We start from the raw sequence: 14,809 nt of genomic DNA, 5'->3' as shown, positions 1-14,809 counted from the left end.
TAAGGAGGGCATATTTTAGAAATATACTTTACGTAAAAAAATATACAAGGTGTATCTTAAATAGCGCTCACTAGTCATATAGCGCTATTCTTTATAAAAAATTATGACAAGTCTTAAACCATTTTTTTCTACAATGCTCAATGAAGCTGTAATTACTGCAGTAGTGATTGCTTCACTATGCATTTTAGAAAAAAAATAGGATTTTTTTGCCTCAGTTTTTTACAAAGAATAACGCTATATATAATTAGTGAGCGCTTTTTAAAATAGGTATATACTCTGTATTTTACATCTGTAGAAATTAGTTATTTATAAAGTATATATCGTGTATATTAAATATATATTAGAAACCTATAAAAAAAAGTGTCGCAACCAATGTGTCCACGACTGTACATTCCATTTCTCAAATCGAAAGAACTAATTTCAATTAAAGCAGTAATAATTAAAAATGCAGTTGTGAATAAAAGTAATAACTTTTCGCATTTATTAATGTGATCGAATTGAAATGATTTCCTCTCAGCGAAGAAATAGAATCGTGTGCGCGAGAAAAGACGTCGTCGCATGCGGGCCATATACATTGTCGTTTATAGCGCATGGATTGGGCAAGCAAGGGGAATCACGACGATGACGCGAGCGGATTTTAAGCCAAACGATACGAAATGGAGCGGCCGCAAAAATAACCGGACGCAATCGAAGAACGGTGTAAATCGCGAATCGACTGCCAACTGCGCCTGCGAGGCGCGCGTTTGCGTCGTGACGATAATAAACGCGTTCGCCTTCCGTCACCTTGACGTGACTATTAAACGCCGGACGTGATTAACTGCGCAAATTTAACAACCGCGTGACGATTTCTTTCTAATATGCGAAGCTGTCGAATTCGCTTCGAGACGGATGGAGATACTCACATGTCTCAATGTCGGCACCGGCCAGCTTTCCGGAAGGACCAAAGTGAATACGGATGAATTTACCCTGTACGAGACGGAAGTATAATTAATCCAACTGATTGAACGCGACCGATCTCTCGACCACTAGGCTCTCAGCCACGGTCGACGATCTACCGTTGTAAACAACATTCCTCATTTCTAATCGAGCGTTCTTACTTCCTTGGAATTAAAATAGATATAACCGAAATAGAAGTAAACACGATGAAAAATCAGATATGACAAAATTGAAATAATAGTATCAAAGATAAAATTGTGTAATTACATAATTTGATTATTATTATTGTGTAATCACATAATTACTTTATTATTATTATTATTATTATTATTGTGTAATTACATAATTGTTATTATAACATACAATTATATAATAATAGTTAAATTATTATGCTTATATTTTAGAGTTAACGGATTCAATAATTTTACGACAATTTCATAGCTGCTTTCTGAACTCGTTTAAGCCTTCCGAATCCGTTATTGGACTTCCTCGTACGCAATCGTTTATCCCGGCCAGATATAGTAATGACTCTATTTTACCCTATTGAACGCTTCATATATTAAGCGCGCGTTAAAATAGAAACACTTACGAAACGAGAGGAGTTATCGTTACGGACGGTCTTGGCGTTACCAAAGGCCTCCAGGACGGGATTGGTCTGGACGACCTGGTCCTCCAGAGAGCCCTTCTTCTTCGATGCTGCCTCTTCTGCCTTGTCTTTCTTGGTCGAGGCGCCGACGGTGGCGAAGTACGCGATTACCTTCTTCGTGTTCTCGGTCTTTCCGGCACCAGACTCACCGGTGATCAACATAGACTGGTTCTCGCTGTCTGTCGGGGACGAAAAAAACAGATTTTACATAACGGGCAAAATATTGTGGAAATTAATAAAAATCGTATCTCTTACGAATATATCTGTCTTTTAAGATAAAAAAGGAGAACATCTTCAGATGTGATTGTTCTATCCACAAATTTCTATGCACCAGAAATCTGTGGTTTTATCTAACAATTTATTCGATACAAATTAATATAGTTTAATTATCTTAGGCTAATCATTTTAAGTGTTTCGATTTTTTCGAAAGTGATGGTTTTCCCTAATGCGTTAATATTGCAATTAATACTGCCTTTCGTATAATCATAATTTTTTTTACGTACTGGTGAGCATGTTGACGTAGGCTCCGTCAGAAATGGCAAAAATGTGCGGCGGCACCTCGCTACGCCTCTTGCCGCGGTACAGTTTGGCGCATCTATGGGTGTACACGGGGAATCTTTTGTAGGGATTAATAGCCACGCAGAACAGGCCGGAATAGGTCTGCAAAAGTAGAAATCAGCGATCATTTAAATATCAATCGAGTCGAGGCTTCGAACAACAGTTTCGTGGCTCGACCGTGTCTCTGCGGTTCGCCAGAACATGAAAATTTCTTGATCCTCTCGCGTGCAAACTGTCTCGCTCGCATCGCATGAGAATCAGTACTAACAACGTGCACAAGAAATCGTCGACAGATTCCAGTTATTCGAATTTCCCGAACTCGGCAAAAAAGATTATGTATATCATACATCAACGTGACGTTTTACAATATGAAATATGTAAAATTATGACAATGAAACTAATTATGATTTTTTCAATTATACAGCAATAAAAAACAAATTACAATAAATAAATAAAATTATAGATTTTATAGAGTTTTCAGTGTTATAATTTTAGAGAAGAAATTTTTCTTCATTTAAATCGTACAATATTGTACGATATGTAAAATCATTCATTAATAACACAATGAAGTTTTGCCTTCAAATAGAATTTGTCTGGAATTTGTCTGCAAAAAACATCATCGATAGTGTCTGATTATTTCAAATTTTCAGGAATAATTTGTTGTTCATAAGAATAATTATCAAATTATATATTAATTATGTGCTGCTAAATCATCAAATATATATTATTATCAAATTATAAATATTATCATAAACTTTATTCAAGTGCAAAAGAAAATCGGCAAATATAATTTGATTCTATACTGTAACTCATTATTATAACGGATATTAATTCGTTATATTAATTTGACGAAATAATCTGGCGACATCGACGACGCTGATAAAACGTACAATATATCTACATATATATGAAAACAAAAAAAACAGAGATTTGAACGCCGATGCAGGAACAGTCCAGCTCCCATCGTGGTAGACGCGACTCGTGTCTCGAGACGAGAGCATCCTTTCGGGATCTCCACTTTGTGAGCACGTGGATCCAGGAGCGCACTCACAATCAGTTAAATACAATGGACGTAACATTCGGGAAACAAACATGGAGCGATAAAAATAAGAGACGATTACACATCTGGTGCGAATGAAAACGAAGAGAATATCGTGGAAAGTTAACTAAAGTACTAGAAGGAGAACAAAAAAATGACAAAGCATGAGATATTCTTTGCTTGACATTTTTTCAATACACGGAGAGATCTTTCTCAGTGACTTGATCGAAAATTATCAATCCGAAAGGGAAAGAATTTTCGTAAACGTGGAAGAATCACAGAACGCGTCGCGGCACGTCATTGTGCTTTGTGCGACGATAATTTTTGTAAACGTGGAAGAATCACAGAATGTCGCGGCACGTCATTGAGCTTTGCGCGACGATTTACCTATATTCTCTCAAAAGGAAAAAAAATCCATGCAATTCCAGACAGAAGTCTGGTGTGAAATGATTAAAAACAAAATTCGACAAAAAGCCAGGAGCGCGTCGTAGCAGGTCATGGTGCTTTGACGACGGCGTCACCCTCTCGCTAAGAAAAAAAAAGAAAAAAAAATTAAAAAAATTAAAAAAATCATGCATTCTTCGATGGCAAAAACATCGAACGGACGAAAGATCTTCGTCCACGGATCCTATCTACGCTGGGAAAAGGATCATCGATTAAAAAAAATCAGGAGAGACCAGGAGACGTCGTGGCATGTCGTCCTGCTTTATGACGACGCTCCCGCACAAGACCCGTGCATCCTGAGCGAGCCGTTTGTCGCGGATGACGAATGGAGTGTGAGAGCCGAAAGGACCCTTCGGAACGTCGCGGGACGCGTCCTGGCGCTTTGAGCGACAAACCAGGGTCCGTCCAGCACAAAAATTCTAAGTGGAGTGTCGCCGCGAGAGTCACGGCGGCGCGGCTCGCAAGTAGAAGAGGAACACTCGAGGCCAGCCAAAGCCAGACAAAGCCCTCCGCGTCCTCGGACGCGGGGAGGAGGAGGCGGATGAAGGGGGGTGCGAGCATCCCCCCCCTGTTGCCGAGCCGAAGAGCCTTACGTAGATGAGCTTGGCGTAGTAACGTTGCTTCAAATTGTGGAGGACCGAAGCATCGTTGAGGTAGGTCAGATTGGACATATCCTCGGCTTTCTCATACTTGGGCGGGTTCACCTGCTGCAGCTGGTCCTTCTTGAAGTCCTTGGTCTGTCGTCCCCAAAGAGAAAAGAAAGGGCGCGTTAGTGGCGTACGGTCACGACAATCGACTTACGTAGATCAGTTTGCCGTAGTAGCGCTGCTTCAGATTGTGCAACACCGCCGCCTCGTTCAAGTAGGTCAGGTCGGCCATGTCCTCGGCTTTCTCGAATTTCGGTGGATTCACTTGGGACAGCTGGTCCTTGCGGAACTGTTTCGTCTGTGCGCGAGCATTTTCTTTTTTTTTCTTCCTCTTTTTTCTTGTCGTCGTTACGTATCACACAATCGAGCGATTCGGTTGTCAATCTCTCGGAATTAAAAGCGAGAGATGGAAAACACGTATCGAAACTTGCGTACTTACTCTTTTGGAAAGACATATTTTGTTTTAAATTTAAAAAAAACTGAAATATCTCAATCTTTCAGATTTGTAAAGATAAAAGAAAATAGAGGAAGATTGAACTGATGAGCAATTGCAAAAATTGACAAGAAAATACTTAAAAAACCTGCCCAAAATATATTAATAAAATAAAACAGCTTATTCTCTCTCTTTCGCTTTCTACATTATTGTTCTACTTTTACAGTATTTAATATCTCAATTATATTAATACATATTCACATAGTATTTAATTTATAATTTAACGGATTGTAAGAATAGTTAGAGTTATAAAAGTAATAATAGTAACTAAAATATTTGTAATAATTTCAAAAGGAAATTAAAAACTAAAGGAAAACATTAATATTTGGCGTTTTGTTAAAAAATAAAGAAATGGATAAATTTTGTTAAGTTTATATGATTGCAGTTTAATTGAATTATGGCACACCCATCGAGACAAAAAAAAGAATACATAAAATAAAATAATAATCTATCAGCCACATTATCACAAATATTTCGACATATAGACAAATGGAAATATTATAATGCATCTCGTCTAATTCCCGATGAATTGATTTTTGTGAGATTAGATAAAGAATTTTAGGTATGAAAATAAGATATGAAAGTGGTCAAATCTGTGATCAAATTGTGCTAAAAATCTCGATAAAAAAAGCGGAAAGAGACGCGACATTTTTCCCCCGACGATTGCATTGCGTAAGGAGGTTTTTTGGCAACGACCAATGACACCCCTGTTTCTCCACATATCTCTCTCTCTCTTTCTCGCGGCGTTTTTCTCGGGCTCGGTTGCTGCTCTAAAAATACGTTGACCCGCGTTTCGAGAAGTGGCGTTTCGGCTTATTATTACGCCAGGCGCTAGCGACGGCGATTCTAACAATAGCGTTTTGGGCATACAGTCGTAACGAGGCGACGCGCGCGGCGACACGAGTTTGCTGAACCATTATGTAACGGATGTGCGTTACGCGGGGACGCGGATATCGGGGCCGTTTTGTTCGTGAGTTGCGGAATTCGGGGCGAGAATAGCGGGGACACTTTCGTCGAAGTCACGGAAAACAAGCACATTTAATGTTAATAATTGCGAACAAAATGACTTCACGCATCTGAAATATGATTCGTCGAACGTTATAATCCGTAATGTACAGCGAGGTTTATTAATTTTTTTTAAACATAAAATGTAAAAGAGAAAGAGAGAGAAGAAAACAAATATAAAAGATATTGAGCTATAAATAATAAAATTATATAATTTTATGTTATCTTGAAAATGTAGCTCTCACGAAAGAAAATATGATATACATTAAATTATATATAAAAAAAAATTGAAGTGGTATAAGAATGTGGCCAACGTTTTATACTTATTATTTTCCCTTCAAAATAAAATATTCTTATTAGATAGATTAATATAAATATCTAATAAAACATTCCTCAATCAATTCTTGACCTTTGCTTTCTGCCTTGCGACATTCATAAAAAAAAATTCTGAAAACATCTAAAATCTGAAAGTTACTCGATTCGTTAGATAATAGATACAACCTGTTCAACAATGTGATTTGAATTTGGTGAGAAATATTTTGGCAATTTAATAGATGTCAATCATACGTCTTCCTTTCACTTATTGTTAAAAATTTTATTTTTCGAATTACGTATCGACAAAACAATTTCAAATAACAGAGAGTTTGCAAGATGGAATTGCAGGAGCCTATAACGCCCTAACGATTTAATTGTCAGCTAGAGTTATATTCTAAAGAATTAGACATTTTTTGGTGAAACGAAAGTATAATATATAATTATCGTTCCGCGTTAAAAATTGTCTCGATTGTAAACGGGTGTCTTTCATTACGATAAACGAGAAGAGGAAATCGTTCTCCGACAGGGGGAGAATGCGTCGCTTTCAAGACAAATTGTATATTTCCGCCAACAGAACGGCGGCAGAAAATCGCTCTTTACGTAATGCACTTTTTGACAGGCTTCAAGCTCGAGAGAGACTTTATTTCCGTCCGAAAAGAAAGCCTACACCTTCGGCCGGATGATAGAAGGTCGTAAGTACTCGACGTCGTCGTCGTCGACGTCGACGACGACGACGACGGCGGCGGCGGCGGCGGCGGCAGCGGCAGCGGCGGTTCGTGGCCGGTTTTCTGTTCTCCGAAAATAGATCGTCAGCGAGATCTCGTTCCTCCCCCTTCTTTTTATATATATAGAAGCCAGCGAATCCCCTCTTTCCCTTTTCCTCTTGCTCTCTCAATCTCTCTCTCTCTCTGTCTTTCTATCTTTCTCCTTCTGTTTCCCTCGGTCGATTGAGCCGGCTAAAAAATCGCCCAGGCAGGCGGAGGGAGAGATCGCGCCTCGATCCTTCCATGGCGATCGATAGAAATCGCCGTGCCGTAAACAGACGCACCCCTTCCGCCGCCCCTCAGCACACCACAAAAATCGTACAAGCGAACGGATTTATCCGGCGAAATCGGAACGCAACTCTCGTATCAACGCCTACTTCCTCGAGCGTACGCAAATCCCGCGTCAACGCTTTTTCAGCGTAATCACGAAAAGTGTTACGTCACTTTCGAGGTCTAGTTCGCGAGAGTAGAAAGGAGAGAGATGACAGTAGAATGGAATCTGACGAACAATTTCATCGAATAATCACTTTTATACGTGTCTCTTTCACGACACAGATTGACTTATACTTGTCTTTATTCGGCAAACTGAGTTTTCATTTGGGTTTAGCTGACTTTCCCCTTTTTATGACATTTGCCGCATGTTATAAAATTTATGTAAAATGCGAAAAAATTTTTTAACACTTAAATAGCGATGTAAGATCGCGTTTAAAATGTCCACGAACGAATTTCCCGGCTAAAGAAATTTGCCGGGTATTTGCAGTAGAAAAAGCTGCGTCAGATAGTAGAAAAGGAAGACGTATGAACAGACCGCATGGACTGATTGCCAGACGTTTATTAAATTCCGATTACCTAACGTATACGTATTATTTAATTAATAATTGTCAGGTAAATAACTGTTTAATTAAAATTTGTAAATCAAGAGTTAACTAAATATGTGTTACAGTACCTCGTAATTATATGTAAATTAAGTATCTACATTTTAAAACATTATAAAACTAATATCATATTATATATGTATCGTTAAAATGGACTGGAGCACTGAACTCCAGTTTGACAAGCAATACCATTTTCTTGAAATATAGAATGCAAGTATAATTACATCCAGGATTTCAAAGCGTTATAAATATAATTTTAATTTCATCCAGGAGCAAATCGGTAAATCGCTCTTCCGCAAATCTTACCAAACAAATTCTCCGTGTCCAAAACTGATTCTACATTAGTCGCAGTGTCTCAAGCTAATCAACATCAAGCTAGCTCGACGCTGATTGGATCACAACTGAATCGCAACTAATGTAGAACCAGCTTAAGAAACAAAAGCGTAAAAATTCACATATCGGATGTTTAAATTGTTCGAATAATAGCCGACCTCTGCAACTCTTTAATTTTCTCTTCTTCATCGTGTTTGAAATTATTACATCTGAGCACAACGTAAATTTACTCTTGTAAATTTAAATTTAAATTTGTTGCAAAAAAGCAGAATAAAATTACGCAAACATTAAATCCCGTTGGGATCGCTTGTCGGCTATTTTTCGAACGACCTGATGACTTCTTTTTTTTTTGGAGTAACGGAAATCGGAAGAGCGGGGGTTACAGGAATGCACGGTAACTACTACACACCTCGCCGCCAGGCAAGCCGACGCTGACGACGTCGCCCTTGGTGGCTTTGATCTCACCGAGGAGGTAGCCCTCCTTCTCGTCGGGCACCCAGCATGCTTTCTTCGCGTCGTAAGGTTTCGTCTGATCGATTCTCTTCTGCTCAAGGGAGACGAAGAGGTACGGAGTCGGATCGGGATCCTCTCCCTCCTGGGGCTTCGGGGCTGGCATCTTTGGTTCTTCTTCTGGGCTCTACCGGCAGTAAACTGATGCCGTGGCACTCACAGGCTTTCTCCTGAGGTCTTACTTCTTCTCTTCTTCTTCTTCTTCTTCGGTGGGAGGGGAGGACTGTTCCTCTTCTTTCTGTCGTTTGCCTTCGGGGCTTGTTGTTGGTTCGGCGGCGGACGGACTACTTCTGGCGGCACGTTCTGGCGGCCCTGGGGAACGATCAGTTAGAACACATCTCGACGCATCCCGGTTGTCCGGGAATCCACTTCACGAAACCACGGCCAGATATATCAAATACTGATGCAAGAAAAAGTCTGATAGCTTTTCTATTAATTTCTTTTTTAATCTCTTTTTTTGTGCCTTTTAGAAAGACCTCCATTTGGAAGGATAAAAAGAATAACAATTAATTGTTATTTTGATTAACTAAAAGATTCCAAGTATGCACGCAAATATTATTCTCAATTAAATTAAAACAATAATATTAAATAATAAAAAATTTCATAAATGTTTCAGATTTATGACTAATATCCTTTTCAGTGGATTATATACGTTTAGAGTTTATTATGCTGAGATAAAAATATTAAAGAAATGTTTATCGCGAGTTTTTAATTCTCGATATATCTTTGTAATTCTAAATTAAAAATTATCTATATAAACAATGTTTATTTAAAAATACTAAGCGAAAATAATAAATATATATTAAAATGAATATAAAAATGTCTTTCTATACTTCCAAAGTTTATTCCTCAAAAAGCTTTTCGTCTCAGCCATTTGTAACTTAAAAGTTCTTTCAAGTTCTTGTAATTAAAAAAGAAACTAAATTTAATTAAATTTCAATATATTTAACAAAAAAGAAAAATACGAAGTCAATTGAAGTATTCGTAGACTGATATTAACAAAAGTCTGACACATTTTATTTAATAACAATAGTACACATTTCTTTTATATGTTTTTATCTAATTAATTTGTAAACATGAAATAATTATTGTTATAAGATTATTGTTGTGGTAGTCGAATGAGAATTTAGATATTCATCGATAACAAATTTGTCAAAAACTAATGTAAACATTATTAAAATTTATTTCTTCGGCATCGATTAATATTGTAAGTCCCGTAGTATCGTAAAGTGGAATTTAATGGTTTTTAGATTCGTCGCAGACAACCGCCGGCTTTGCTCTTTCCTGAATTTCACTTAAACGTTTTAGAAAAACGTCGCGAAAGTAGTAAAGATCCATCTTATATGCTTCACCTCGAAGCAGGTCGGTACGACGTCGTTATGTATCACTGACACTACTACTCGAAACGCGACGATTATGCGTGCATCACGGGAGATGAGTCGCGAAGAAGAGTCGGGAGAAGTGCGATAGGGTTGCATAATCAGATAAGAATACAAAATGGAGCAGGCACGAAGCGGTACTGGCGACCGGACCAAAAAGAGCGACGTATCGCGTTACAAGAAGTTCGATATTTTCGTTTCTTCGAAATAAGTGTAAGAAACACAAGGAACGATGCGATGGATAGGCATGTAAAAGACACATTCTTGCATGGATTTATTAGGATTTAACGAATGTTGGGAAAGCGTGCGGACTTTAAATAATAAACGAAATGAAGGACAGAAACGTGAATCATAATGGAGAACAATATTGGCAAAGGAAGAAACGATCTAAGAAAGATCTAAGAAAAGAAGAAAAACGAGAGAAAATATTGAAACTTTCAACTTTAAATTAAAAATTATCAATTTTTTACCCAGAAAATAAATATTTCATCGAAATTTGATAAATAAAGAATTGGCAGAAGAAAAATTAACAATTTTTAATTGAAAACATTTTCTGAATGGAATGAAAATAATTCGCATAATGAAAATTGATCATTTTCAATCTTTTAAATAATAACATTTTAATTAATTCTTTTGTTCCAATTTGTTAATTAAGTATTCGGCTTTTAATATAAAATCAGATTCATATAAAAATTATTTGAAAAATTATATTTCTTACAATGGCAGTTAAAATAAATAACCTTTCAATTTTTACTCTACTGAATCAAATTATCTAAAAAAACAAAATAAAACATTAAATTTTAAGTAAAGAGAAATTTTATTTAAAATTTGAATTTGTTTCATAAGAGACATTACTTTCTCTTATTAAAATGTTAATAAAACTTTAATTTTTTTATATTTCTGAAAAGAATTGAGAAAGAAAACTAATTTTTGATAATCTAAATAAACTTTTTTAGCCGATATTTGTATTTGTAAATTCAATTAACTATTATTTAACAATTGTTTAAAAATTGTTTTTGACAATGACATTAATATTATAAACCATAAATAAATATAGAAAAAAATAGATAAAATTAAAAAGAGAACGGCGCAAACACTAATAAGTTTTGACGACTCGTTTAAAATAAGTCCGGCTCGAATGCTGGGAGATATCCTCGAATTTGGTAGCGTCGCACAATGGTATTCCTGGTGGTTTGCACCTTGCTGATTTCATATATCGAAGGAAAAACTTTTTGATCGAAAATCGATCGACTTCCCGACACCCGGGAAAAAACTCAAAATCGCTTTTCCCTCCGCTCCAATAGGATCGGAGCGGTGGGAGGCGAAGGGGGATGAAGAAGGACCAGAGGAAGAAGTGAGAAGAAGCAACACACTATATCCGTACACCGTTCGGGGGATCGTATAAGCACACACAGGTAAAAAGCTCCTTTCAGAGATTCCTGACACAATCCTCTCGGTCGCACCTCGTCGGATTTGTTTCTCACACGAGTACTTCACCAAGAGTCGAAGGTCACTCCTTCTCGGAAGATCACCAGAGCCCGTTCGCCAGTCGGTACCACTTCCCGGTCTGTCCCGGCGACTCTTCCCCCCTTCCCCCCCCCCCTCCCCCCTACCGATCGCTCTCTCTCTCTCTCTCTCTTTCGGCACAGACACACACGCGATGTTCTCGTAGAGGAGGTTGAGCACGACCATCCGAATTTTAACTCGGTCCTCTCACGAGTTTCTTGCGGTCCTAAACTCCTCACCCTTAACTCCGCTTGTATCGTCCTTATATCGGTATCGTGTACACACGTGGATGTGTGAATTTGTTGCGTGTGACCGTCGTTTTCTCTGTGAGTAAGAGCGCGCACGCGCGCGCGCGCGCGTGCACGGCGGGTAAGTGTACGATCTCCAGTGGATGATACGGTGACGCCCGGTTATACACCCCGTTTATCAAATAAATCCGAATATACGAGAGAAAACTCACTTCCTTTCTCCTCGACGTACTTTCGCTTCTTTCGTCTTCCGCGGTCGATCGAGAGCAAAGAGAAGAGGAAAGAGAAAAGAAACCAAAAAAAAGAGGAAAAAAAAATAGAAGCCGGCGGCGTCGCGACGCGACGTGGTGCACTTACGTTAGAGAGCCGTTCTGTCGGGGAAACGAGCGGGGGCTCCCAATATAAGCGCGTGCAACGTGATCCTAGAGTGTAACACCGCGGTCGATTGGCCGGACGGTCCGACGAATCGCATATCGCGTTACTTCCACGACCAATCTACCTTTTTAGGCGGACGATGATACCGAGAACGCGGTGCGACAAGGGGTGGCCGCGACGCCGACGAGTGAGATGAAAATAGACGTCGGAGCGAGACGCCGCGCCGAAGTCCGGTTCCCCCCCCTCTCTCTCTCTCTCACTCTCGCAGCGGCCATCCCTCTGCTCGGGATACCCCCGGGGCTGCCCCCAGCCATGGCGACCGCCGCGGACCTCGAAATGGAAGAAAGAGGTGGCGGAATTTCGGAGGGTGCGCTTCGTTTCTCGCTTCTCCGTTCGGCTCCTTCATCGCTCTCGCGGGTAATCGTCGAGGAGAGAAGACAGAGGAAGAGAGAAAGAAAAAGAGAGAAAGAGCGAGAGGGAGAAGAGAGAGAGAGAGAGAGAGAGAGAGAGAGAGAGAGAGAGAGAGAGAGATTGAAGAGAAGGGAGAAGGGAAAGAGAGGAGCGCACCACGTGGAGGGCGCACGTGGACGCGAGCGTTATTCGGGGTGCGCGCCGGTGAACGATGATTCGCTCGTGAATCCTCGTTGCGTCAAAACAAATCGAATCAGTCAATCAGTCGGGATGAATGATCGATGGATATATCTCCCGGTTTTTTCTCTCTTCGTTAATTGTGCCTCAACTAACTTTGTGTTCGAACGATGTCGGTAATTGTTGAACAATTTGTTCCTCACACGGTTCCAGTGGCCAGTGCTGTACTTGATTTTTTTTGTTTTTTCTTGGAGTATTATAATAATTCTCTCTTTTCCGTTCACTTTGATTTCCTTAAAGCGAAGCTAGTAGCTCAAATAAGTATTGTAAAATGAGGCATACGTTGGGATGTCAAATGATAATCGTGGTTCGTGTTCTTCAACTAATTTGACTGCGATACAAATGAAACAAAATTTAAAATTTTGCGTCTGGATGTAAAAAAATAGTTTAAATTCTTTCTTGACCGTAATTCTTATTTCTTTCTTCTTCTCTACGGAAAGTTGTTTGCGGCAAAGCAACTGTGGACATTTGATCGATATCCGACGTGAATATATCCGCGAAGAAAATGCGGGAGAATTCAAGGAAGATCATCAAAAAAGATTGAGGTGTCTGAATAAAAACTTGGCGCGAATGGCATTTTTATATTCAGATTAACAAAGTTACTTTGTAACTTACAGTGTTTTGCTTTCCAAAAATAACTATTTAACATTTTAAGTTTCCAACTCTAAAAAGTAACATGTTACAGTTACTCAAAAAGTAACGAGTCATTACTTTTCAGTTTACCTCTCTTTACAATATGGATATTGTTACCGTTAAAATCATTAGAGAAAAAGATTGGTTTATGTTTATATGTTATACAATTTTATTTAAAGAATAGAAAATGTGATTCAACCGTAGCCTACATTGACAAATAAGTGTGAAATATATAAAGTAACTATGAAAGCAACTATTAAATTAGTTACTGGTTATAAAAAAATGTAATTAAGTTTAGTTGCAGTTAGATGAAAAAAAAGTTACGAAATGAAGTTACACAGTTACTGAAGAAAAAGTGACTTTAATTGTAACTTCGTTACAAATAACTTGTCAAACTTGTATATATCAATAATCCTTGTGTTAAACGACGAAGCTTCTCTCTTCAGATAGGCTCGGGCTGAATGAAAAGTGCGAAACGAACACGGACGAACGTGGCTAGCTTCAATGAATACGAATGACTCGTCGCGAGTACGATCGAACGAGCTCAGATTTGCACGAATACTTTCCGTCTCTTTTTGACTTACGTAAAAAAAAAATCGCTTGCTACATTCAACGAATCCATGTCTGCGAACGTCCGTAATCGTTCGTTCTCTCTCTCTTATCAATTCGGTCCGCAGCCATCCCTCTTCGAGCGGGCTCCAGAGCGTAAATGAATTCGCGCTCGCGCGGTGGTCGCGGCGGGCCTTGACGTTTTCCGCGTAAAATCGCCGCAGGAATAATATTTACGCTTGCCGGGCATAAACCGAATTCCATGCCGTCATCATCTTGATCGACATGATGCGCCCAAGTGCATCGAAATAGACGCCAATCGAAAGACGTATATACAGCAAAGTAGTATAAATAAATTCGCCTTATATCGACGTCGACGAGAGAAAATATTATTGTGACATTTATAGAAACTGTGAGACCAAAGAAATGCACAATGAGTAAAAATGAAATATTGTGTTATAACAGTTTTTTAAAATAAAGTTTTTTTTACTGTAATATTAACAGTAAAATAATATATTGTTTTTTCGAATATTAAATTTCATTATTTCAGCATAAAAGCAAATCTTATTTGTATGTACTTATATTAAAAATACTTTTTCTTTCTTTTATAAAAAAAATTCGAAAGTTTAATTGTTTTCTTATTTTTATAATTACAAAAAAATTAAATAACACAAAAATTAAAAATTAAAATAATTACCAAAAAAATTTTTCAGTTTTTTATTTTTATATAATCTTCTCAATTTTTATGTTATTCTAAAAAAAAAAATATATATATGTAAGATAATTTCAAGCATTCTAAATTTTAGCTAATATAATTCTAGCCTAATAATCTAATTTTCTGAAGTGTATTCTGACGCAAATTACAGTGTTTTTCTTTGCACCCATATGATCTCAAGATGCAACGGT

The 14,809-nt window shown here is 38.2% G+C and overlaps 1 protein-coding gene across 22 annotated transcripts in view; it reads right to left on the bottom strand.

Moving 5' to 3' along the window:
• Positions 1-12,138, bottom strand: part of LOC105454585 (myosin heavy chain, muscle) — a 50,280-nt gene extending 38,142 nt beyond the window's left edge. For 17 of the 22 annotated variants that reach the window (XM_011697288.1, XM_011697280.1, XM_011697281.1 and 14 more), the window contains exons 1-6: positions 12,056-12,138; positions 8,465-8,877; positions 4,217-4,360; positions 2,086-2,242; positions 1,526-1,761; positions 903-966 (exon numbers count right to left, since the gene is read on the bottom strand). In XM_011697288.1, coding sequence (XP_011695590.1) covers positions 903-966; positions 1,526-1,761; positions 2,086-2,242; positions 4,217-4,360; positions 8,465-8,671 — 808 coding nt within the window. In that variant the 5' untranslated portion in view covers positions 8,672-8,877; positions 12,056-12,138. The other 5 variants (XM_011697294.1, XM_011697298.1, XM_011697292.1 and 2 more) reach the window with 4 other exon arrangements.
• Between the last annotated feature and the right edge of the window lie 2,671 nt (positions 12,139-14,809).

This window comes from Wasmannia auropunctata, unplaced genomic scaffold, assembly GCF_000956235.1.
Source record: "Wasmannia auropunctata unplaced genomic scaffold, wasmannia.A_1.0 LD335981.1, whole genome shotgun sequence".
NCBI classification, from domain to species: domain Eukaryota; kingdom Metazoa; phylum Arthropoda; class Insecta; order Hymenoptera; family Formicidae; genus Wasmannia; species Wasmannia auropunctata.
Note: the sequence above shows the minus strand (reverse complement) of the source record. Positions and strands in the feature narration are given on the sequence as shown.